The sequence below is a fragment of the Candoia aspera genome, chromosome 6, assembly GCF_035149785.1.
Source record: "Candoia aspera isolate rCanAsp1 chromosome 6, rCanAsp1.hap2, whole genome shotgun sequence".
NCBI lineage: Eukaryota > Metazoa > Chordata > Lepidosauria > Squamata > Boidae > Candoia > Candoia aspera.
This window is the reverse complement of record NC_086158.1, coordinates 95390604-95416062: the sequence shown is the minus strand read 5'-3', so window position 1 is coordinate 95416062 and position 25459 is coordinate 95390604. Positions and strand designations below refer to the sequence as shown.

The following is a 25459-nucleotide window of genomic DNA, read 5'->3' as shown; positions in this document are numbered from 1 at the left end:
GCCAAAGGCCAACTTTCTAGTGTCTCAGCATCCTTTAATAACCTATAAACTGTTGCCAGTTTAGGAATTGTTCCAGAGCTGTGTTTTGCTCCTAAAATTTCAGCTAGCATGCCAGTTAATAAATTCAGCCTGCAGGATAATTGTTTGCCTACCATGTCCTAGGTGTTGGCACTATCCTAAGAGTTTTACTGTAAGGATGGATAATCTTTGCATTGCAACCTTTATGGTGAGCAAGGTTTTGCCACACTTCCGAGTGAGACCAGATTTTGTTGTTTTCTGTCTGTGTGTGTAGGAATGGCTTGAGAATGACCAAGGGTTTTTCTTTCCACCTCAATGTAAAGCAAAGGCACACCATCTGTTTTTGGCAATCATGGTTGAAGGAAGGTCTGATTGCAATTGCTCCAAGTAGACTATTCTATCAAACGCCTTCTATGAGGCCATTTCAGAAGCATATCCAAAGATGCAGTGATTAGCCATATTTGCAGGACCATGGACCACCCATTTGAAAGATGCTCCATTGCCTTCTAGGTATCTTCTTAGTCCAATGAAAATTGCTACCAGGTTTAGAATAATTGAGAATACAAATGTCTTCGAAAACATCACCCCATGTGCTCAAGTCACAAGGTGGAGCATTCTACAAGTGACTCAGTTTATGGAAGTGAGGCAGGTAAATGAAAGGATCAAGATTTCTCTAGTAGCATGGCTTCAACTTCTACACTGAAGGTATTCAAAATTTAAGAAGAAAACATGGAGGGCTTCTGAAGTGGCAGAGATCACTCCATCTACAGTACTTTTGTTTTTCTCATTTTGTGAGAGCTGGTTCTCAGATTGGTAAGAAGTCTAGTAACCATTTCCAAAATAATCGACAAATGCAGGCTACCCTTATTTCAGAGAGACAAGACTTTCCATCTTTACTTCAAAACACCAGAAGAAAAAGAATCAGAAACTTTCTGTCCAATATGCAAGAAATATTGATTTCTAGTTGCAAAAGTCTTTTGTTACTTCAGCGTTCTTCCTAATGCATCGTACTAATCGGAGCTCTGAAGCAGTTGTTCTGGCAAGCAACTCCCACCCAGCTAGCTACCAAGGAAATCTGACACACTTACCGTTTTGTTAATACCCTTTCTTCTATATTTTAAAGCATTTGGCTGCAGAGATGCTTGCTTATTCTTAAAGTGTTCATTGCTTAACTGACTTCTATGTATATGCGTGTTTTAATATAGTAGATATTTAAAGGGCATTTACAGTATTTAAGGATATACTTGACCTGAACTTTGAAAATAAACTATCTTGCCTAAACAGCCATTATTTTCTTCGCTATTGGGAAACAGGCAAGAAATATACCAGCTTCTGTTCATTTGTGTGTAGATAACTCCTGGTTTAAAAGTTGTTTCTCAGCCTTACAGTGACAGATGTTACATTTCAAAATACAGTGACAAGAAGAATTCAATGAAGCAAGTGAAAAGAGGCTCAAGTGTCTCATGCCAAGGAAAGTAATCCTACCTTCCAGTGTGGACGATTCTCCAAAGAATTTAAAATCTACTCAGAATGAGCCCAGCAGAGTGGAAGCAAGGAAAGAATATTTTAATGGTTCTTGTGCTGGTTCCCTGACTTTGATAGCAAAAAGAAGACACCCACCTTCATTTCCAAGGCAAAAAAGAATTCTCCCGTTTTGAGTATGTCAAGGGTAGTGTTTTTCAAATTGCTTCCAATCATCTCAGTCATCAAAAGGACCTTGCAATCATCAGAAGAACCTTGATTCAGGTACACCCATTTTCAGAAGCTAAAATGATGTCTTCTACAAGAACTTATGGAAGCTTCCTTTATTAATCTACTCTCCCAGAAAATCTGCAGGGATAGTTCTGTGATAGCTCTTTAGAAAAACAGCCACAACCAACATGAGTTGAAGGTGTAATGTCAGATCTTTATTCCCATGTTTTATTATCTGTGCTCATATTTTAAGAGGCTTTTTTTTTCTGAATGGAAAGCTAACATAAAATAAAAATAAATAAAATAAGAACTCACTCCTTTTTATATTCAGAATTAAAACCCATCACATTATCAAACAGTCATAACATTACTTTAGCACAAAATCCAACATTGATGTAGCCAGCAATCAAGGCTTGTAGGTAGAATTGGGAGGAAACCAAAATATCCACCGGTATCCCTTCTCCTCAGTGTTTATCCTTCATTATCAAAGATACTTTCCAAGTTGTGCTTGTTAGTAACTTAACTTCTTGATTTGTATTTTATCTGGAACACAATGAAGGGCCCATTGTAAAAAAAGTCTCCTTAGCAATAGGCTAAAGACCTGGTGGTGAGGAAACAAGAAAGAAGATGCTGCTAATATCTTAAAGAGGGCTACTAAACTGTGTTTCTGGACTGCTGGAATGTATGTCGTCAACATCTCTTTCTACTAGTCACATAAGGTCAGACTAAGTATATTGGCAGCTACCTCATTAGTTTAAAACTGGATTTGCTCCAAAAATCAATAATGGCCACAGCAGTTCTTCTGGGAACATAAGGGGTAAAATAGAGGGTACTTAAACTCATCCATCACCCCATGGATTGCCACTTTCGCTCTAGCTAAGCAGTAAAGCAAGAAGTGAGGTCATCTGGGAGAAAAGGAGTGGATTGCAGATTTCTATTCAATATTTCATTCTCCTTGCCCTATAAAAGTGGTAGATTGATTTTTTTTTAAGTGTCACACCTCTTCCAACTTATATATAATCAGGAAAGACCTGGGTGTAAAGAAATCATTCTGCAGTCATGATCCATAATTTGAGGTTCAGAGAATGCCTACTCCTACAAGCCCGTTTCACAAATGTACTTGTTCTTTAGCCTTACCAAAAATTGACTTTTGGAGAATTTCAGCCATGTTTTCCTAAACTGGAGAGTGTGGGTGAAGGTCTATGTCATAAAATAGTGCATCAGAAGTCACATCCTCACCTGGATGTGCCTTGGAACTCTGGAAGATGCCACCAGGATTTTCAGCTGATATGCTTGCAATCTGTGGACACATTATCTTTTACTAGTAGGGTCACCAATTGCAGGGTCATTGTTGATAGCACACATTTTTAACTATATTGACTTAGGAAAAATATGCAGTGTATCAGAACAACAAAGAACCATTCATCTTTTTTAACAGACAATACTATTCAATGAACCTTTGGACCATTGCTATACACTAGAGTCAATCATGTGATTTTGCAGTTGTTAATGCTGAACATCATTTGAAAAAAATCAAAGGGGACTGATCCTTTCTGGGAGTTTAACTGTATTTGGGAGTACAGTTTTACAAGTATTGGTTCCAGCTCCTGCCAGCTTTGTATTATGTGTGACATAAATAATGCATGCAGATAGAAACCTGGATCCTCTATATAAGGCATCTGTTCATAAAGGTTGCAGATGATGAGCTGGTGATAATAAGTACCTTACTTCTCAGAGAGGGGCTCTTTTACTAATAATTTTGGTTCTTCAGAACCTTTACTAGAGTCCTGAAGGGTGAGAAGAAACCATAAAAGCAGTCATTCAAATAACAAATTATAGTCAGGAGTACTCTTCGTCTGTCTGCAAGGTTCCAGAAGCAACTCTCCACCAGAAGATGTTATTATTTCTTCCTGCAGTGTAAAATAAATGTCATCAGTGGCATGAAAAATATTGTTGATTAGAATAAGTCTTCCACTGTACCAATATCTCAGTAAGTTTGAAGTGCTTCTCGGTCTACAAACCTAAGATCATGTTGCAATGTTGCAAAATTGACTGAGCATTGATGATTAGGAATAAAGCAGTGGAGTGGGGAAATATTAGCATGATTCTGAAATATTTGTAAGGAGAAGATCTTCATAATAACTCCCTTTAACATGTCCCATAACAACAATACCTACCAGACCTAACTACAGAAGGGGGTGGGGGGGTATGGATGCCCTTGAGGTGAGCTCAGTTTCTAACAACTACCTCCATACTGTTTCCTTGGCCGTGTAGCAGAAGTGATTTGTCATCACCTCCTTTTGGTATACTCTGAATTTCTCAGGTGATCCTCCATTAAAGTTCTAGCCAAGGCTGACCCTGCTTAGCTTCTAAGATCAGCCAAGTTGGCTAAACACTGCTGAGCTCAAACTATACTCTACAGTAAAAAGGGATCAAAACTGAGTTCAGTTCTAAGATAGCTACAGAAGACAGTTTTGAAACTGGGATGAATGGCATGGGCCAAATATATGTGCCAATTACTCACTTAGCCCTAACCTGACAATATAAGTTTAGACACACAGACACACACCACAGAGACACAGGTCACATCCACAGGAGATCTTCACCTTAAACAATATATCTGCACACAGTTTTCTGAGGCATGAGTCAAAGTTTCCTGCTGTGCTTCCTGTGTTGCAACTGAATGCAGGCAAACTTTGTTCTGGAATCACATTTAAAAAGCACATTCAATTAATAATACGAGCTAGACTGGCTGGTGCCTCTACTGCTGCAATCTTTTGCAATTGCCACAGTTGGTTCTGATTTTTCTCCCTCCTTCACTATCTCTCTCCTTCGCCCTTTTCATGAATGTGTTGTTCCAGTGCATTCAGATGGAAAAGACCATATCTGACACTTACTATAGGAACAGGATTCAAATGCACTTCAGTACAAATGAGAGAGAAAGCGGAAGGGGGGGGGAATAGTTTGGGATTCTCTCCCATTGCACTGGGGATTTCAAAGAGCCTTCCATTACAAACAATACATGGTACTGTGCTATAAGCAGTATTGAGCAATAGTGTTTTTTATTTTTTTATCGTATGATGTAGAAGTTTGGTGTTCATGCTGCTTTTCTTGCTGGGAAATCCTTGTGAGGTCCAGCAGCCAGATGTGTAGACTATTTAGCCGTGACAAGTCACATTGCCCAGGGTGCACCACGAGGAAGCTAGTCTACATTGCACCGAGTTGGCCTGAGAGAGAGAGCGTGACTGGCCCAAGGTCACCCACCTGGCTTTCGAGCCTAAGGCAGGACTAGAACTCTCCTACCACGCCTGATTGGCTCCTGGGCTGAGAAAGAGGGACTGGCCCAAGGTCACCCAGCTGGCTTTCATGCCTAAGGTGGGACTAGAACTCTCCTACTATGCCTGATTGGCTCTTGGGCCGAGAGAGAGTGACTGGCCCAAGGTCACCCAGCTGGCTTTCATGCCTAAGGTGGGACTAGAACTCTCCTACTACGCCTGATTGGCTCTTGGGCTGAGAGAGAGTGACTGGCCCAAGGTCACCCAGCTGGCTTTCATGCCTAAGGTGGGACTAGAACTCTCCTACTACGCCTGATTGGCTCTTGGGCCGAGAGAGAGTGACTGGCCCAAGGTCACCCAGCTGGCTTTCATGCCTAAGGTGGGACTAGAACTCTCCTACTACGCCTGATTGGCTCTTGGGCCGAGAGAGAGTGACTGGCCCAAGGACACCCAGCTGGCTTTCATGCCTAAGGTGGGACTAGAACTCACAGCCTCCTGGTTTCTAGCCCAGCACCTTAACCACTAGACCAAACTGGCTCTAGCAATAGTGCTACTATATATCTCTATCTCTATCAGTTTCCCACAATGTCCCTAGCAAACACCATTCTGGGCACTATGCAACATTACAAATGGAGCTAGGTCCAGTTTATCTAATACCTGTGGGAGCTGACCCTGTTTATAAATATTAATTTTGAACAGTAGATCAAATGCTCCGGATAGCACTCCTTTCTTTTGAATTATTTATTTCTCAGGTTCAGTGGCTGGTCTTTCCATAGTGAACAATACCTTGTGGAAATCAATAAGATCTGTGAGGGTTGCATGACGGTTGGGATCCACTCCCAGGAAGCTGTAGAAATCTCCAGACGCATCCACCAAGAAATGTCTGAAACCATTCCGATGCCGGTAAGACAGGGCATATCCCCAGATTTTATCACTGACCCGCACTAAGAATGTCCCTTCAGACTTGTTCATCAACAGTTCTTCTGCCTCTTGTCGAGTAATTATACCTACCACAATAAAGCAAAAGTGTTTCATGTAGCTGGCAGTTCTAACAGGTTCTGGCCTTCCAGAAAGAGAGAAAGCATATTAGCAAACAAAATAGCAGCTCATATTATTACTCATAGATCAATTTTAATCAGGTTTTGGGACGGATTATGGGATTAGAATTGCTTTGGTCATCTTGGGGATGACCTATGCTAGAAACTGAGTGGGAAGGAATGCTACTTCTTCTATACCACTTGATAACTTCTTGGTAGTCTAGTAGGATTAAGCTCTGTTGGTAGTATTTTGCAACTGATCCAGTCTTTCCTCTTGGGCCATTTCAAATTACCACTGTTTGAAACTTTGCTTTCCAGTGTGTGACAGTTAACTTTTAAAGCCCCAAACAGCTTATCTGGGTGACCTTCTCTCCCACTGTGAACATTCATGACAACTCAAATCTGTAGGAGAAGCCCTTCTGAATATTTCTCAGAGGTCCACATAGGAGAGGCACTTCTTTTATGAGGCTCCCAGGCTATGAATCCAGCCTGAGAGTAAGTTTGGCCTTCATTCTATAAAATCTGTAAATACTGTAGATATTTCTTTAACCTGGCACTTCATATTTGATGGTTTCATCATTCATATTTTAATTATTGGGGGAGAGGGGGGAAGCCGGAAGTTTTGAAAACAGAATCATTCTACACCCTTCTGGTTTTTAATCCTATATAAAACAGATGGTTAGTTTGCAGCTTGTGAGTCACAGATACTTCTTAGCCACCTTTTACAAGTTCCCAGGGCCATCAAGCTTTCCCCAGGGGCCAGATGACCAGCTGACTGAAAGGAAATTGCTGGTTTTCTACTGTCATTAGTGGTCAAAAACCAGCAGTTATTTTCCTCTAACCCAAGCAGAAGCCAATCTTTTGGCCACTGGGGCACAGCAGAACTGTTAGGAATGGAGAAACCACAGTCCTGTTCACTCCCTCCCACTAAGCACAGTAAAGGCAGTAGAAAATCAATAATGCTTATCAGAGTCACTGATAAACCATGAGCAACCCTGCTCAAGATAATTAGGAGTGACAAGGAGGCCCTGTTGTTTTCCACTGTCTCCTAGCAATGCTAGTAATGAACCACAGTCCCCCATGATCCTCAGTGGCAGGAAACCAGCAATCTTAATCAAAAATGTCTGGAGACAACTCCGTATGTCTGGTTTCCCATTGCTAGCAGCAAAAGGAAACTTGTCTTCCATAACAGAGGAAATACCACTGCATGAATTAATTTGGATGGCAATATTAGTGAATCAAATATAAAACATTTATAAGAAAAAAAACAACTGGACGTAAGCCAATGAAATAAAAAAGAATTCTGGGAAAAGGACCAATGCTGGTTTGATAGAATGCAATCTGTCTTCCTTTCCTAACTTTGACCCTGTTATCTGGTTATATATTAGAGGAAGTCAGAGAAAAGAAGGGTTGTCAGAGTCAGATATTGGAAGTTGGACTTTGCTATATAAGCAGAGAGAGAGAGAGAGAGAACAACACTGAATTAGCTTGCCCTGAATGCTGAAATGTCTTCTCAAGTGGTTTCCCCCCAGATAAATAAGGCCTATAAGTAAGACTCTCACTAAAGATGTGGCTAATGAAGCCAATTTAGTGGCCTGCTAGAACCACTGAAATGGAGCAGAGCTTATAACACAGCAGAGAAGCTAGCACAGAAAAAGAATATTATCTTAAAATAGCTTCAATGAGCATGCCAGAGAAACACAGGTTATTGATCTTACACACTCAGCCCTCCCAAGCATAAAGAATCACATGCTTAGACAGATTAGGTTAAGGTAAATAAAAGAATTTCTTACTGACTTTATTGTTGCTTCTGTTACATCCATCTTGGTGGAAAAGATAAAGTTCCTTTGTTCTTCTTTCCTTTCTAAATACTTAGTTTTGCCCTAAACCCTCAGCCCTATTTGCTGCCAAGGGCTGTGTGAAAGAAAGGGGCAGAATCCTTCATCAAGGCCTGAGCACATGGCCCTGGTGAATGGAGAGCAGAGTAGCATGCTTGCTTCTCCCTGGGTGGAAGAAGCAAGGAAGAGAGTGACAGGAAGTGGGAGTGGCAATAAACAGCTTCCTCAGAGTTGCATTGTGGGACAACTCAATTTACATGCAAATTCACATGCTAATGAGGCATGCTGGATTTGCCAGGACTTCCAACAGCTAAGACTTGACTTAACTCTGCTGTCACTTTTTTCCATGACTCTGATTATTACAGCTCTCAGTGTTTCAAACTCCTGATGATCCCCACAGCTGGAGAAAACTTTCTCTTCCCTCCTTCTCTGGTTGGTTTTTATTGGCGCTGCCATTTGCCAAGGCTGTGACTTTTACAGCAACGGGAGTCTTGCCTTCTGGGGCTTAGAGCAATACTGTGCTGTTTTCATGGCAACAAGGAAGCTAAGCAAGAAGAGGAGAAAACCCACAAATGTATTGCTGCTTGCCTCGGGATGGTTATTGAAAAATAAACATCTGCGAAAATTCTACTTGAACACTTGAAATCAAGTGATCTTCCTTCCTCATTCTCTCTCCAGAGGTTTTCTGTTCTGAATCACTGTTGCTGTTATTTTGGTTATTTGAACAATTTTGATGTCTGACGCAATCAGCAAGGCTGACCTTTTCCTTTTTACAGTCCCTACAGATTTTTTTTTAAATCATTTTCTTATACAAAAGGATTTACAAAATCATGTAAACCACTGCTTTAAAACAAAACAAGTCTGCGTTCACATTAAAAATGGAGCATATTTATTTACAATTTCCTCCACAACTATCTTCAGATAGCCCACTTGTTCACTTGTTTGAAATGGTAAAATCTCGCAAAAATTCTCTGATGCCAGGAATGGCTGTGTCTTTCCCTTGAGTGTTACAGATGTGTCATTTTTTGATTAAGGTGGCATGGAAGAGGAAGGAAGAACAGGTGGAAAAATTAATCCAGTCCACCACACTACAAATGGTCTTTCTAAGCATTACAGCTCTTCTATTGTTTAACCTGAAGCATTAAAAGAAGATTAAAAACCTCTTTTTAAGCAAAGCAGTGCAAAGTAAATCAAAAACGGCTGGCCTCGGAAACTAAACTGCTGGAGGCATATACCATCTGCCAGTGCAAAAAGCTGAATTCACGGACTCACCAGCAAGAAATGATACCCAACATGCTTGTTGTGCTATGGGCAAAAATACAACCTGCAGCCGGGAAGAAGCAGTGAGGATTAACTAACATGAATGAAAGGTAAAAGAAAGAAATCCTCCCAGGCAAACATATTAATTTTAGAGATGAAAAAATGTTGCTGGCTCTATATTCAGGGGTAATTTCAACTTTTCTCAAAAGGTCAGCTTGGTTTCCCAAGGAAAGCTGTGGAAAGTTCTTAGAGATGAGCATCAAATGTTTCAGTGTTAAAGCATGATGCAGCAGTGAATTCCTTTTTCCCATTCTATTATTTCGATAGCTAGCTCTTTCCCCTAAGATCAAGGGAAGAGCACAAACCACACCGTCTGAATGTTTGCATCTGGCGCAGGAGATAAACCTATGCCAGTAGGAATGTTTCTTCCTCTTAGATCAGAACTATGGAGACGTTGCCCAACACAGTTGGGAAAGGCTGCAGTTTGGGTGCTTGTATGGCAGTTTACCAGAGAGGCAAGCCTTGGAAAGAGGTGGATGTAGAAAAAGCTGAAGCCATACTATGACTTATCCAGGCCTTGGATCCCATTAATGCCACTTCTCTGTCCAGGGTTGAGGACCAGAAGGAACTCTCTAGTTCAAGCCTTAGTTTTCCAGCAGTTTCCCTGCAAATTAGTTGCTGCACTGCTCTTGACACATAGTTAAGTTCCCATTGTCCCTGAACCTTTGCTGCATCCAGGCTATCTCACTGCAGAGTATTTTTCAAGTTGCGGTCAAAATATTTTCCCTGTGTTCACTAACAAGCTGCATAGAAAAGGTAGCCTGCTGTATTAGTTGTTAATGCATGTTGCTTGTAAAGTGGAGTTGCAAATTAATGCCTCTTTGAAACAAACTCTTGGTTCTGATTCTATTTTTTTCCCTCCACCTCCTCTGTCTTCCCTTTCAGCTGTCACCAAATACTACAAGGATCTCACACCAATCATTTACTTGGCTATATCACTCACAGAGACTGAGAATAAAAGTTGCCAACTCTTTTTTTTTTTCCTACTTCTAATTTAATGACAAACCCCCAACCCCACCCCTTGGCCAGATTCAACAGATTTTAAATGCTGGAGAAGAAATATTTTCTATTTTTAAGCAAACTTTCCCTGGAATACTGTCTAGATCATCTTCCAGATTCCCCAGTTGTCTGGATTTTGTATAGAAAAATGTACATAGAAAACTTGCATAGAAGAATGTGCATGTTACTGACATCTGAGTACAAATCTATGCATATCAGGGAAAGGTTAATGTAACAGGAGGCACAGATAGGAATCCATACATACTGTAGGTATGGTAGCATCAGCTTGCACAAGGCTTTGTTTTATCTTGCTACCAAGTAGCTGTAAAGGGTGACCTAGATAACAATAGGTGTTAACTCTAATTCAACACCATACCCTTAGATGAATACACAGGGGTCCACAGCCAAACTCACACACACACACACACAAACACACACACATGGCAAGCATTCAAAGCCTTATTCCCTTTTTCTAACTTGTTTATGAAGAAATTTATGACTGGTGATAAATTTCTATAAAACCAAAATGATTTTCTTACTCATCCGTACCCTGATGGGTCTCCCAATTTTCTTCTCCACCCACATCTGTCTCTGTTTAGCTTTGCTGTCCATCTGTTTTATTAATTGCATTTTCCTCTGATCACCTACCTTCTGTCTCTATCAGCCTTTGCTTCAGTGTCTTTTAAATTATTTAGTTCACCATTTTCCAAATTAGCTTTAAGTGACTTTATTGCAATTGCTTTCTTCCAACCTCCCATTGGTTTTCTTAGTGAATTAGATTTCAACATTTAAGTCAATGTCTGTGTTCAGTTTCATATAGTTGTTGTCTGTTCCTGACCTTACTGTCAATCTTCTCTTCAGTTAAAGATTTGCCTTTAGGGCAGTCCCAGATGGATGGATGGATGGATGGATGGATGGATGGATGGATGGATGGATGGATGGATGGATGATAGCAGAATGGATCAGATCAAAAAGATATCTAGTGACCAACCAACTGAGATGCTGATGAGTAGAAAGAAATGAGAACTATTTCTTCAATGGTTGTTTCCCAGCAGATGGTCAATCAGCCTTGTTCCATTTAGCTATCAGTTTTGATGGCATTATCTCCTAGGAATTGGTCTGAATCTCAAAACATTATAATTTGGTAGTCTGAACTACACTTTATGATAGCAAATTCCATAGTTTAACTATGAACTTGGTGAAGTCCCTATTTTCCTGTGTTCTGAAGACCATGGGGACAGGTGGGGGGTGAAACTCTCAATGTCCATGTTTTCTATATGCCTCTTTCATATTCCTCACTTGACTTTTTGCAAATACAATAGCTCAGACAGGATTCTCCAGCTCTACTACTTTTTTTCAGCTCTACTTTTTTTAGATGCGGCAACCAGATCTAAACAGATTTCAGGTATGTTTGCATGACATTGACTTGTGTAAAGATATTACATCCTTGGTGGGTTGTTGTTGTTTTTTAATTCTGTCCAGCACTTAATTCTCCCTAATACTGAATTTGCTGGGGAGGGTAGATTTCACAGTGCCCACTACTTTTCTAGCTCTACCATATTTTTTTGTGAGATGTAGGAGACACAAGAGAGAGTTGTTCATGTTTCTTGTAGAAAATGCATTGTACAAGCCAAGGGGTATTATAATGTTTGCTGGACTACCAACTGTAGTAATAATTAAATCAGTGCATATTTGTTAGGCTTTGGTTTACATAATCTCAAGGAAAGAACTTTGAAAGGTTTCAGGAGTGTGCAGCAACTGTCATAGTACAAAAGACAATAGCTATCAGAGATGGAAGCTGCAACTGGGAACTGTTTCCACTAAGGATAAATTCTCTGATTCTAAGCACATTGCTCCTGGTTCCATGACTCCTTTTTCAGTAATAAATGGAAAGCAGAGTGGGTAAAGAGTGCTATAAGAGGCAAGAAAATTCCTCTCCCCTTTTTTTTGTTTACAGGGGAAACTCCCATGAAGTGCCTATCTGGAATTTCCACTCAGGAAAAACAGTAACTAAGAGGGAATTTTAGTCAGAAATGCAAGCAAGAAAGCAAGCAAATGTGCAGGACCATAATCTAGATCCTATTTTCCACACAATCTGTTTTTTTAGAAGACTCATGTGTTAGGCATGATTAGTTCCACTAGGGGTACAAATCACTTTAAAATTATCAGTTCCATAAAGGGCTAAAGAGTTCTTCTGAGTAGAGTAGGTATTTTAAGTGAAGCTTTGTTGATTTAGGGACGTGGTGGCGCTGCAGGTTAAACCGCTGAGCTGCTGAGCTTGCCAACTGGAAGGTCAGCGGTTCGAATCCATGTGACCGGGTGAGCTCCCGTTGCTAGTCCCAGCTCCTGCCAACCTAGCAGTTCGAAAACATGCCAATGTGAGTAGATTAATAGGGACCACTTCGGCAGGCAGGTAACGGTGTTCCGTGTAGTCATGCCGGCCACATGACCACAGAGGAAGTGTCTTCGGACAAACGCCGGCTCTTCGGCTTTGAAACGAAGATGAGCACCGCCCCCTAGAGTCGGACACGACTGGACTTAACGTCAAGGGAAACCTACCCTTGTTGATTTTTGAGGGAGCCATTTGGGAAAGAAAAATGTCATTCCTCAAAAACTTTGTCCTGTGTATTCCAAGGCCAAGCAAGTGTGACTGTCTGCATATAGCAAGTTTCTAATGAAATGAGATTCGGATTTTTTTTTAATGGAACCTTTAAAACTCACTTCAGTATAAATAGGATGAAGCATTGGCATTGTTCCAGTAGTATCATAAAACACAGATATTTTTAAAAACCATTTTATGGGGGGAAACCCATTCATTACGAAAATATCCAAAGCTTAGCCTCATTTGTTCAGCTCTTTTCAAAGCATTTATGCATTTCAAATAAACTGTATATCTCTTTGGATCTCTGGAAGAAAATGCCTTGGAAAACAACATTAATAAGACAATCTTATTCAAAATCTGTTTTTTAAAAAAGAGAGAGTGGTCATTTTACTTATATCTTATACATCTATTGTAAAGCTTAAGAGGAAGGTTATCATCATTGTTCTGTAAGGGTTGTTGTTGTTGTTGTTTTTGTAGAAAAATAGAACGTATTGTGTGTCAGCTACACAAGGGTGGTACTAGATCCTTCATAGCCAAATATTTATTTTCTGAGTTGCAAGGATATGACTCCTAGAACAAGAGGGAAAATCAGCTGGAAAGGTGTGTGACATTTCCACAGATCTGCCTGAGAAGTGCCAAACTGCAAGCTTACTGGGACTACCAACTGCAAAAGGTGTATCCTGATTATAAACATTTAAAAATAGAAACTACCAGCAAAAGAGGTGTGCAGTAAGTATAATAAATGGATTCCATGTAGAAAGGCATCTTTATACAGAAGGTGTAGCAGAGCCCAGTGCACAAAAACCTATCCAGAGCCCTTTAATAGCCCTATCATTTTCTTTTGAAAAGATTAATAAATATTTGTTCTGTTTCATTAATAAAAATTTGGGGAAATGTTTCAGAAGTTGTGAAAGTGAGGGATATATAGAGGCTCTCCTGGCCAAGCTCAGATAGAATGATACATGGAAGAAGAGAACAATGTTGATTTTCATTTCACACCTGTTTTCAAAGTGTGAAACTAGCTATTAACCTAAAGCATGTGGTTCACTGTGTGCTCCATATTATGCATGCTTGTGAAGAAAAATATGTAATTTGTGATGCCACCTCTATTGAGCTTCGTGTGAAGCTGACAAAGCCTTTGTTCCAGTTAATTGGTTTGCAGTGAAAAAAAATGGGCATTTTATTTCCACTTCTTTTAGATGCTCATACATTTGGAGCAAACACAGAGTATTTGTCTGGATTCCTCTTTATCAACGACACATGAGCATCTGCTCATCAGATGAGGCTTCGTTTCATCAAGCTGTGTATCAGGGAGGGGAGCTGAATAGTCCCCAAAGGCCAGATCCAATACCCAAACTGAACTGGTGGGGTAGATTAAAATAGGTTGTGAGGCTTAAGCTACCTCCTGACATCATAAAACTCTTCATGAACGAGAACACAGGAAGCCGTTGCAAACCATGTCTTCTAGCATGGGAAAAAGAGCTTTGCTCAATACATACCTTCCCCCAATGGTTTGCTGTATGTTAGGATTAGGGAATTAGGCTAAATTTTGTACAGATAAATGAACATGCATTAGATATGTTGGCTGAAGCCCCATCCAACTGGGGAACATCTGGGGGGATTCCTTTCGCCTTCTGCAAATCTATGATTTGGGCAGATCTACAGTGCAGTCTTGTGCAAGTCTAGCCACACTTAAGCAACACTGAATTCCATGGGACATGTTTCCAGATAAATGTATTGCTGCCTTTGGCTGCAATCTGGAAAACTTATGGAATACATGGGACTTCCTTAAGCAATAGGTTGACTTGAAAATGTCAAAACTTGAAAATGGTCTGGGTGAAAAAGGTGCAAATAGGGTTGTTCTCCAAAGCTCCTAATAGGGTTTTATGACTAGGGAGGCTCTTGGTGGCTTGTCTGCATAAGACATTTGCTGCCTCTTCAGTCATCTTTCTTACCTGCTTTAAACTTGCTATAAAGTTTAAGATGAACTGTTGACTACAGTATTGTTATCAATAAAGCCAACCCACTTTTAGCACTTAAAATGATGATTTAAATGTTCTGGAAAGAATGGGATGAGAAAATAAACCAAGAAAGGCCAAGAAGGCCATAACAGTGCAAACTCTGTTTTGTTCTATGTGTTTCAAGTGATTTTATTTGTGGGTTGTTTTGGTTTACTATTTTATATGTCATCTTAAAGAATTCTCAAGGATCCAAAGCAGGGAATATTCAACTGTATTAATAAAAGGAAAAATAAATCATATTTAAAGACAAATATGAAAATGTGCTTCTTAGTCATGTCTGCATTTCTTGCTTTTACCTGATTAGCAAACCCTTTCAAATATTTCTAGTGCAGTTTTCTCAGCCAGAAACCAAAATGTTTACAAATGTCTAGCCTAAACTCTTGAAAACTATGAGAAATTTCATCAAAGAAAATCCCACTGATGGCAGCATCTTCTTCTTCTTTTTTTTTTTTCAGATCCTCAGAGATATATTAAAGTATTATAAATGTATATCTCAGCACCAGTGTTCTTTCACACTTCAGGGCTGCATTACTGCTCCATCACAGTAGATTAATTCAACAAAACAGACTGTTTTGTGATAGACTGTTTACTGTACAAAAAGTTCAAGGAAGTTGAAATCATCCCTGAGGGATCTCCATAGTTTTTTCATTGCAAGGGCATTCAACACAAAACCAAGTTCCCTGAGTTCTAAGTAAATCTTGCAATTTTGAATTAATAAGATGGCATTTAAATTTAAAGTCTGTTCAGGGTTTTGCTTCAATCTGCATTCAAATCTCTTTGAATAAACCAATTCATCTGCTAAAAAGGTTCCACAAAATCAGGATAAGGAAGGTTCTTTGAAAATGGATGGATCCATCTCTTATTCTTCACAAATAACCCTGTAAGCTTGGAACTTTTTTTTTTTCAATTATCTTGTGAAATATTTTGCATACACAAACACACACAGAGTTGTTGAAATGCTAAGAATCAAAAGGTTCCTATTCTCTGGATCAGTTTTCTTCCACTTGATAGTCACTACATGTGAACAATGGGTCATGTGAACACCTCCCAGGTAGTTGGGAGATGATCAGTATTGTTGTGATGCATCTGGAAGCTGGGCTGGATAGGATCTAGAATAATGTTGTCATTAAAAGCATCTAAAGTCAGATTTTCATAGTGCTCATTGGGGCTGTACATACTTTGAAAATGGTTCAGAAGAAATGCTTTAGGCCTTGGATGAGCACAGAACTTCTCTGTGACTCAATAAAGCTGTTTCAAGGAGAAAGAGTCATACATTTTTTCAGGCACATATGGAAACCTGGAACAGGAGGGGCTGCTTTAGTGAAGAGCAGAGAGGAGCTGTGCTCATGTCAGGTCTAAAACATTTCTTCTGAACCATTTTCCAAGGATGAACAGCCTCAAGACTCATAATTAGAGGATATGAGGAGGCATACAGTATATAATTGGGGTGCATGAATCAGATCCAGTTGCATTCAAATGTGCACATCAGTTTGAAAGATCAGATCAAGTTGTTCTGAACAACATCTTCAGACTGGACTGGAATCGATTCAGACTAGTTCAGATGTAGAGAAAGCACCCAAATGTGTCCAGATTGATTTGGAATATCTAATCATACAAAGATTGGTGAACAAAGATTCTGAGAATTTGTCCAGACACGTGACCTAAAGATTGGTTATATAACACTGTTGACATACATGGCATTTTTTGGAATAGCAAGCAAAAGGCAGATATCTTACAGATACATGGAAGTAAATTTAGACCTGGAAAGGAAGCCTTGTAGAGGGAATGAATTACATTCCATAATTGCTCACATAGTTTCAGCTGCTGTAAAAGGCCATTTGAAATTTTGAGGTGTGCCCTGACTGTGATAGAACACCACCTTCATAAGCACATAGTAACGTATGTGTACTTTACAGTACTGAAATAGCACTATCTTGAACCATGCAACCATTAATTGTATATATATTAGGTATACAATATATACAAAAATAATAAAGCACCAGCCCCAGTCCTTGTTCTTTCCTAAGTTCAGACAAACTCTAGCCCATAAGCACACAGAAATTTGCACCAAAACTATTTGTCTAAAACTAATAAAATGTTGTTGCCCTCTTGATTTCATTCAACTCCAGGTCTTTGGCCTTTGTTATTTTTGCAGTTTTAGAGTTCTCCTGGAGCTACATGAATGAGCAGCTTTTAATTGGATGCCCTGTTACTATAGGGCTTCCCATGCAGGTACCAACTAGGTCTGCAGGAGGCAGTTTTGATCTGCCTTGTTTTATTTGTTTAAATGCTTTGTACCACTCCTTCCTTTAAAACCATCTTAAATATGTTTACAATAAAAATCTGTTAATAAAATGCTTTCATACCAGAGGTGGTGCAATTTTTCTGCAGATGAAGAGGCCACTTAACTCCATGTTGCCTTGTAGCTTTGACCCATTGCTTCCAATAGCCAGGAGAGGCTCCAGCAGATTTCCTGTGCATGGGCAAATGTGTCTTCTGATGTTTCCAGTAGGTAATTGGAAGCACTGGGACAGCCTTCCATACATGCCCAACATGTGTACAGAAACCTCTTCTGGCTTCTGCAAGTATTGGCTGAATCAGAGCTGATAAAGAAAACAATTGGCTGCTTCACTTCACCCTTAGAAATAATGTGGATCGACTGTATGAAGCAGATTTGAGATGTTTCATCTGAGTTTGGATCAAAACAAAGAGGTTGACAGTCTGTGCATCTTAGACTCAGTTTAATGTAACTTTGGCTTTGCCAGTGAACATCACAAGAACAAATGGATAAATCAGTCCAGAAGCAACTTTGGACTGGCTCTATTACTAAGCAGAAGTAATAGAGTTCTATTGTGATCTCTCTTCTATTGTGATCATCGTCTTTGATGGAAAACAACTAGGAGTCCATGGCAATCTCCTAGCTGTTGCTTAAGAATCTCCCCAAATGTTCTCCACTTCGGAGGACAAAACTGTCTTTGCCACAGAACCCCCTTGCCATCTCTTCTAGATGGAAGATGCTATCATATCAAGAGTGTTAAATGAAAATTCTTTTATATATGGAGTAGAGAGGAGCCACCATTGTCTTTAGCCACATTTCTCTCTCTCTCTCTCTCCCTCCCTTCTTTTCCCCAACACTACTCAGATAAGCAGAAGAGTATACATTCTAGATTTATTAGAGAAAGAAGGTTCTGGTCATACTAAGGCTTCATTTGAAGAAAGTTTGATTGTGGGGTCCTTGGTGCTCTCTGAGCCTTGTTGTTTTCTTGCAGACGTTTCATTGCCAGACTAGGCAACATCTTCAGTGCAGAGAGGGAGTGGGCCTTGCTCTCACCTTATATACCGTGGTTTGCCCTGCTTGTGTTGGTGGGGTGTTGTTCTCTCCTTGGGAGTTCCTTGATTGGGCTGTTTGCTGCTTGGTTGATTGCCTGAGTTAATAGTTCCTTGATTAGGGTGTATTGTGCTGTTTGATGGTTCACCTGGTGTTAATCCTAGTGTTGACTTTTGCATATCTGGGTGTTGATTGCTGGCAAAGGAGTGTCCTGGTCTTTTGGCTTTTCTTTTATCTCAGAGGCTCGGAGAGCACCAAGGACCCCACAGTTCAACCGTGAGCTACAAATATTTGCTTCAAAAGTTTGATTGTGTTTCCACGTCATTTTAATTTCTTTTATTAGATCTATTTTTCCATGGATTTATACACGAAGTGGATTTTGTAGAGAGAAAGAGGTTGGGCTAGATGAGATACCAAGATATCTCCCAACCATTCTGTGATAGGAAGAAGCCATGAAGATATCTTGCACTGGCAAATTCCCTGTGACACACTGTGTGAATTAATTCTTCTATTGGACATGCAACATCAATAATTAAAAGAAGGGATAATATTGATTTAATTGGCTATGTTTCCTCTCTCTTCTGAGTATGCTGTCAACAGAGTATAAATGTTTTGTTGACAACTTCAATTTATTCAACGATACATTTTCTTGACATAGTTTCAATTATTTAGTGATGGAAGAGTAAGAGGATTGGCATGTTGTTATGAGTATTGAATTGTCTAAAGGTTAATTGGGCAACCTGGTAAAAGACAAAATATCATATTACTGTCATTGATGAGTTACTCAGTTGCTGATTCCTATCCTTCACCCTTCAGCATTTTTCTCTAGGTAGCCACTTACAGAGAACTGCCTCTGCTGTATTTAATTGGTATTTGTTGCTTATATGAAAATAACTGATTTTTCTAGAAACATTGAGAAGAATGCCCAGGCTGGGTTCTGGGGAACATGGAGGGAATGGAAAACATGGATGCACAAGTAAGTTAGACAGCATGCCCAATATTTATTTGGCAAAACAATGCCTCCATGAACAATTTAACAGTAATAGATGGATGAATTTGTGTCTAGAACTATTTTCACAATTATCATTAGATCAGGAACCGTTGAATGACATAAATTACCATACATTATTGAAGGACTATTTATTTTTTAAAGATTTTAGACAAGATAGAGACCGGGTATGTAAGCTTAAGTTGGCCAAATGGTACCAATCTTTTAAAGATGGACAAGAAATGTCACATTATTTACAGTCTCCTACATCCCACTCCCTGAGACAAGATTTCACAGAACTTCATTTTCCAATAATGCCAACAGCCTAGTTGGATGGAAGATATAAAGGATTACCAACTACACACCAATTATCTGTAGGTTGAGTCATGGCAACTGGATTTCTTTCTTTTTGGTAGAAATGTTTTGCTGCTTGTCCAAGCAGCTTCTTCAGAAGCTGAAGAAGACTGAAGATTGAAGAAGCTGCTTGGAGAAGCAGCGAAATGTTTCAGCCCAAAAGAAAGAAATCCAGTTGCCATGACTCAGCCTTCAGACAATTCCACCTGGATGACTGAGAACCTTCATCGATGCACACCAGTTATGCATTTGTAATAACTCACAGGTGGAAGATTTGAGCTATTACTATTTTGCAAATTATATCAGGAACCTAGAGCTAGCTTCATCATGCCTTTGTTAATCCATCTGAACCATGCTTGTTTAGAAGAAAAAGAATCTACTTTCTGTTGACTGACGTTGATGAACATGTAACTAAACAAGTTGCATTGTCTGCAACTGCCACAAGGAAGATACAAAAGCAGATGTTGACAAATAGCACTGTTAATATTAGAGGGGATATATTTAACTGATATGGTTTGTTGTAATTTTATATGAATTCTGCTAAAACATATATATATATATACATTTATTTACAGTTGCAAATAAATGTATATACATACATACTAAGTGAGACACAAAGAAACTGATGTAAAACAGAGTTCAACCAACTTACAACACTTTAAAAAAGGAGCAATTTTTTTCAAATCCTCAAGAACATTTGGGGTGCGCAACTGATTGTTCAGACACAAATGATCAGACTGAGTGCCTGACTGGCCTCTCTCTTGACTGCTTTCAGGTAGTGAGAAGAAAGCCATTCAATCAGTACTTCAGAATCAAGCTGGTCTTCTATCTCCTGATTCTGATTGCATCACATGTTCAGCAGGCTGTTTTGAGAGCCTGCCAATCACTTAATCTTAAATAACTATATTTATTCACTGAATTTTAATAATTAAGTGGTTGGCAGGGTCTCAAACAGCCTTCTGAACATGTGATGCAAGTTAGGGTACTGATTTTGTATGTGCCCAAACCAAGTGATTTTTTTTTTAAAGGCATTATTTGTTTAATTCAATCTCAGAAGATCATCTACCACAATAGCAGTTATCCAAACTGAATAGCATTAATGAGCTATATAAGTAGATTATATAGTTTATCGGAAAAATGCAATCTGTTCTTAACCTAAAACCAGGAATAGGAGGTTATTAAAACCAAGGGAGACTGAAACTAGTAGTAAGTCTCTTAAAAAGTCTTGGTAAAAAAGAAAGCTTTAAATGTGTAATATGATGCATATCAACAAACTCAGGGTGGTCACAAAGTAGACACTCTATTAGAAGTGATATTCTGACATGGGGAGAGAGGAATTACCCTCTTTCCCTATTTAAACCAAGTCCCTGGACTATGCTCACATTCAGTGTTTTATGAGCTTGACCATCCCTTGCCAACTAGAAAGTTTTGCAAGTCTGTGCTGTCATAGTATGTGATTTTGCTCTCTGATATAGATGGTATTACAATACATTAGGATACAGTTTCACTTCTTAACAAAGTTAATGAGCAAAGTATAGATGAAAGAAGCATCTGACAGCTGATTCTTCATAGGTGACTTTTTACAATGGGTATGAGAAAATGCGTCAAGCCAGCAAAATTCAAATACTGTTGGATGTCCCCCAAAATTTGTTTGAGATTCAGCAGGAAATGCTTACTCATTCCTTTTTCTTTTAATAGTAATTTTATTAAAAATTACAATTACTACAATAAAAACTAATATAAACTTTAAAAAGAGAAAAAGAATAAAAAGAAAAGATAGAAGGTGCAGAAAAGAATAAAATAGGAAGAAAAATAGAAGAGAAAGAAAAAATAATATAGTAAAGAAAAAGAAAAGAAATATATAAAGAAATGAGTTTCACCTTCATCACAAGCATAAATAATTTTAGTAATTTACCAACTTCTCTTAAAATACAACAACTGATCTCTTCTTCACATACCCCATCTCTTATTTATAAACAAATCCTTAAAGCCTCACCATTTCAGTCCTGATGTCAGCAAAAATCCATTAAGGGTTACCAGAGATAGCAACATAACTATTTTAACCTTGATCAAATAAACCAACTTCATATTCCTTCCTTTTACTTTTAACAATCTTGATCTTTAGTCCCTTCAAATAATGTCCTAGAATTTGATTTCTTTTCATTTTTTCTTTGTCCCTTCTCAAAAACTCCTTCAAAGCGTTAACAAGCCTCTTTTGTAAATCCAATATTGGAAAGGTATCCAGGTCAATCTCTTGGTTTGTTATTTGTTTATCCCTTTGAATTATTAAGACATCATCTGGATTCTTTTGTATGTCCAGTGTAACATCTTTTTCCATGTCATTCTTGTAGCTTCTCATTTGTAAATCTACTTTCAAATCAGTCTCATTCTGGTCAGGTAAAACTTGTTCCTCTTCCATAATATCTTTTAAACACAATCGATCTATAGAGGCAGACACTCTTAAAATTAACTTCTGGGTCCATTTTTCAAAAATATCCTTCAGTATGTCCAATGTTAAAATATTTTGCTTCATTTTGTATTTGTAAGTTGAATTTAAGTGTTCTTTTCCTTTAATTGTAATCTTTAGTTCCTTCTAGTTCTATCTAGTGTCCAATTTTTAAAGTCTTATCTTTTTTTTTAAGAATTCAAAACAAAAGCATTTTCCCATGGGAAGGATTTTGTAATTAATTCCAAAGTCTTATTTCAAATCCATCTGGATCCTTAGTCCATTTGTAACTCTCTAAAATCAAAGTTCTCATCACCTATTTGCTGTTTATTCCCCCCACCCCCAAAAAGAGTTTTAAGTTCTTAAACTTGTAGTTAAAACTTCTTTCATTAAGGATTGAAAGAAACTCAGCCAGTGCTATAAAATGTGTCAATTGAAAGGTTCCTAATAGCTGAAAAGCAGTTAATGAGCAATTTCCAAAAGTGATTAGCAAAGGAAGTATGCGAACTTCATGTCCTTTCAAAGGCAGCAACTGCAGTTTGAGCAAGATGGCAATTCCCTCATATCCCAGAGCTCTAAACCTGCCAGAGACCACTGCTTTGTGGTCTCCTCATGAGGAGCAGCTGTCTGGAGCACTTGTGGGTGATTTCAAGTCCTCTCCTTGTCCTGAGAGGAATTATGAAGAGCCGGTCTACTCACTGGATCTTCATTCCACTACAGTCATCAGCTCCACTTACTGTGGAGCCATTTTCAGTTTGCCATTTATTCCCCAGAAGTCAGGAATAGATCACTCATTCCCATTTACATATACATGATCCCTGCCATCCACAAAAATGAACTCATGAGTTCTGTATACTAAATAGACCATGCACAGACTCATGCACACATAGCCTGCCTCCTCTATTTTCTAATGTTATCTTGCTACTTCTCCACTGAAATGTCAGTAGGTTAAATGCAGCTTCCCACTGTTTCCAGAGTGTCAACATTTTTGCCATCTGATTCTTCTTTATAATCACATGCATTTCCCCTGTATGATTGTAAGTGCAAGCAAATCCGGTGAGGGCCTGATCACAAGCATAATGTTGCCTTGAGGAGCCTCAGGAATTTCACCCTGCCAAGGAAGGTTTCAGACTGACAGTTTAAGTGGCTTCTGCCTAGAGTCTGAATCAATAAAGTATTCCCTGTAATTTGTGCACCCACGAGGTGGGTCAGAAGGAAAACTATTTACAATAGAGTTGCCTGTAGGGTCAACATTTTGCCATTATGTTCATAGTATTCCAATTAAATCAAATGAGAAAGAAAAACAGTGAATTAAACTTCAGTATTGGAGGAAGTAGATATAAATGCTTGTAACTCTAAATTCAGATCATTTATTGCACAGATGGAATAAATGCATGCAGTTCACTGCTAGCACATTTTCAACTTTGAAAATTCCCTCCCTGTGGCCATGGTGGTTATGAAACAGCATAATTCAATTGATTGATTATATGATCTCTAGTAGATTGGACTGCCAATTAATTGTAAGAGGGATACACTGGAAGCTATAATTTTTAAGGACAGGAATGCCAGTTATGTAAACAACCATCTGCATTTCCTATCAGTAGGTAAAGGTAAAGGTTTCCCTTGACGTAAAGTCCAGTCGTGTCCGACTCTAGGGGGCGGTGCTCATCTGCGTTTCTAAGCCGTTAGAGCCGGCATTGTCCGTAGACCCGTCCGTGGTCATGTGGCCGGCATGACGACACGGAACGCCGTTACCTTCCCGCCGAAGCGGTACCTATTGATCTACTCACATTTGCATGTTTTCGAACTGCTAGGTGAGCAGGAGCTGGGACTAGCAACGGGAGCTCACCCCGCCACGCGGATTCGAACCGCCGACCTTCCGATCGGCAAGCTCAGCAGCTCAGCGGTTTAACCCACAGTGCCACCTATCAGTAGGAATGAGACTAATTTGCGTCCCCCCACCCCCACCCCAGAGGCCTCATACTTTCATTTACACCATTCTTTTTGGAAATAATGTAAGAAATTTAAAAAAGAAAAAAAGAAAATCAACATCCCCCCTGCCCCAAAAAAACCCTTGCCACCAAAATTGAGCCATTTTGCTGCCAATTTCCACTGATATCATCTGTGGGTTACCAAATGGGTTGCCCAACCCTATTTAATTTTTTTAAAAATTACTTTAAATATTTAACGTCATTTAAAAAATGAAATTTCTCTTCAGATTGCACAGGTGCCTATCTTGTTAGGGCCCATAGCTTTGGTGAAGTTCACGCTGCTGTACGCCCTCAACGTTTGAGAATTTGTCAAGTTCACAGGGAGATGTGAAGGTTCTAAGCAATTCCTTCCATTACTCACCGCCCTTTTCCTTTCTACTAGGAGATGGAGGGGAGTTCCAAAGGGCAGCCAATGGGAATCATCATATCCCAAATCTGATGATGTTGGATCCATGTACCCCAGGGTTGTTCCCATACCTACCGAGGGATACCAGAAACTGCATCTGACATCTTTTTTTCATGAAAAGCTAGTCCTGTATCTCAGGCACACAGAATGTCACCACGAAAAAAAAGCAGAAATGTCCTGACATTCTTTGGCTACAAATGATCTTGCCAACATTTTTACCCTCTGGGGATCAACAGGATTTAACAGTCAATTCCATGACACCCAGCAGCTTTTTTCCAAAGGAGGAACTGCCACTGGAAATCTTCTATTAACTTCAGTGGGTTTGGGGTCAGTCGGCTTCTAATCAGAGCACTTGTTAATTCCAATTTGGTTTGCAAGAATGCACACAGCGCACTCTACAGTTCCTTCAGTCATTGTGGTTAATTTCCTACTTGTCAGCGGCCAAGAGTCCTTGTATAATTGCAGGGGGATATAAATGTGATAAATACATAAACAAGCAAGCAAGCCTGACCACTACACAGAGCTAGGGATAGATGAATTATCCATTTTACTTTCTTCCACATTCAAACTTTTGGATCTCACCCCCCCCCTGCTTTATTTTTTAATGAAGAAATGTGCTGATTTTGTTAATCCTTGACCAAACAAAAAAACATCTTCCATCCCCCACAGAAGCTATAATTAAAGAGAGGATCTTGGATGCATTAAATCAAGAGTCTAATCAGGTAACATGGGATTTTTCACTAGTCAAATTAATAAGATCCCTAACACTTTATCAATGTGGCTCTCTCTCTCTATATATATATATATATATACACACACACACACAATGTATGTGTGTATGTATGTGTATGTATGAGTGTGTGTGTATGTATGTATGTGTGTGTGTGTATACATATACATATACATATACATATATTCCGTTCAATCATGTCTGATTCTCGGAGACTCTCTGGACCAGTCCCTGCAGTTTTATTGGCAAGGTTTTTCAGAAGTGGTTTGCCATTGCCGCCTCCCGAGGCTGAGAGATAGTGACTGGCCCAAGGTCACCCAGCTGCCTTTGTGCCTAAGGTGGGACTAGAACTCAACCATCTCCCGGTTTCTAGCCTGATGCCCTAACCACTATACCAAACTTATATTAAGAGTT

General features: G+C 39.3%; 1 protein-coding gene across 2 annotated transcripts in view; it reads right to left on the bottom strand.

Moving 5' to 3' along the window:
* Nucleotides 1-3527: 3527 nt before the first annotated feature.
* SH2D4B (SH2 domain containing 4B) overlaps nucleotides 3528-25459 on the bottom strand; it is an 81114-nt gene continuing 59182 nt past the window's right edge. For both annotated transcript variants that reach the window (XM_063306263.1, XM_063306262.1), the window contains 2 exons: nucleotides 5772-5992; nucleotides 3528-3620 (listed from right to left, as the gene is read on the bottom strand). In XM_063306263.1, the coding sequence (XP_063162333.1) occupies nucleotides 3528-3620; nucleotides 5772-5992 (314 nt within the window). The remainder of the gene's footprint in view (nucleotides 3621-5771; nucleotides 5993-25459) is intronic.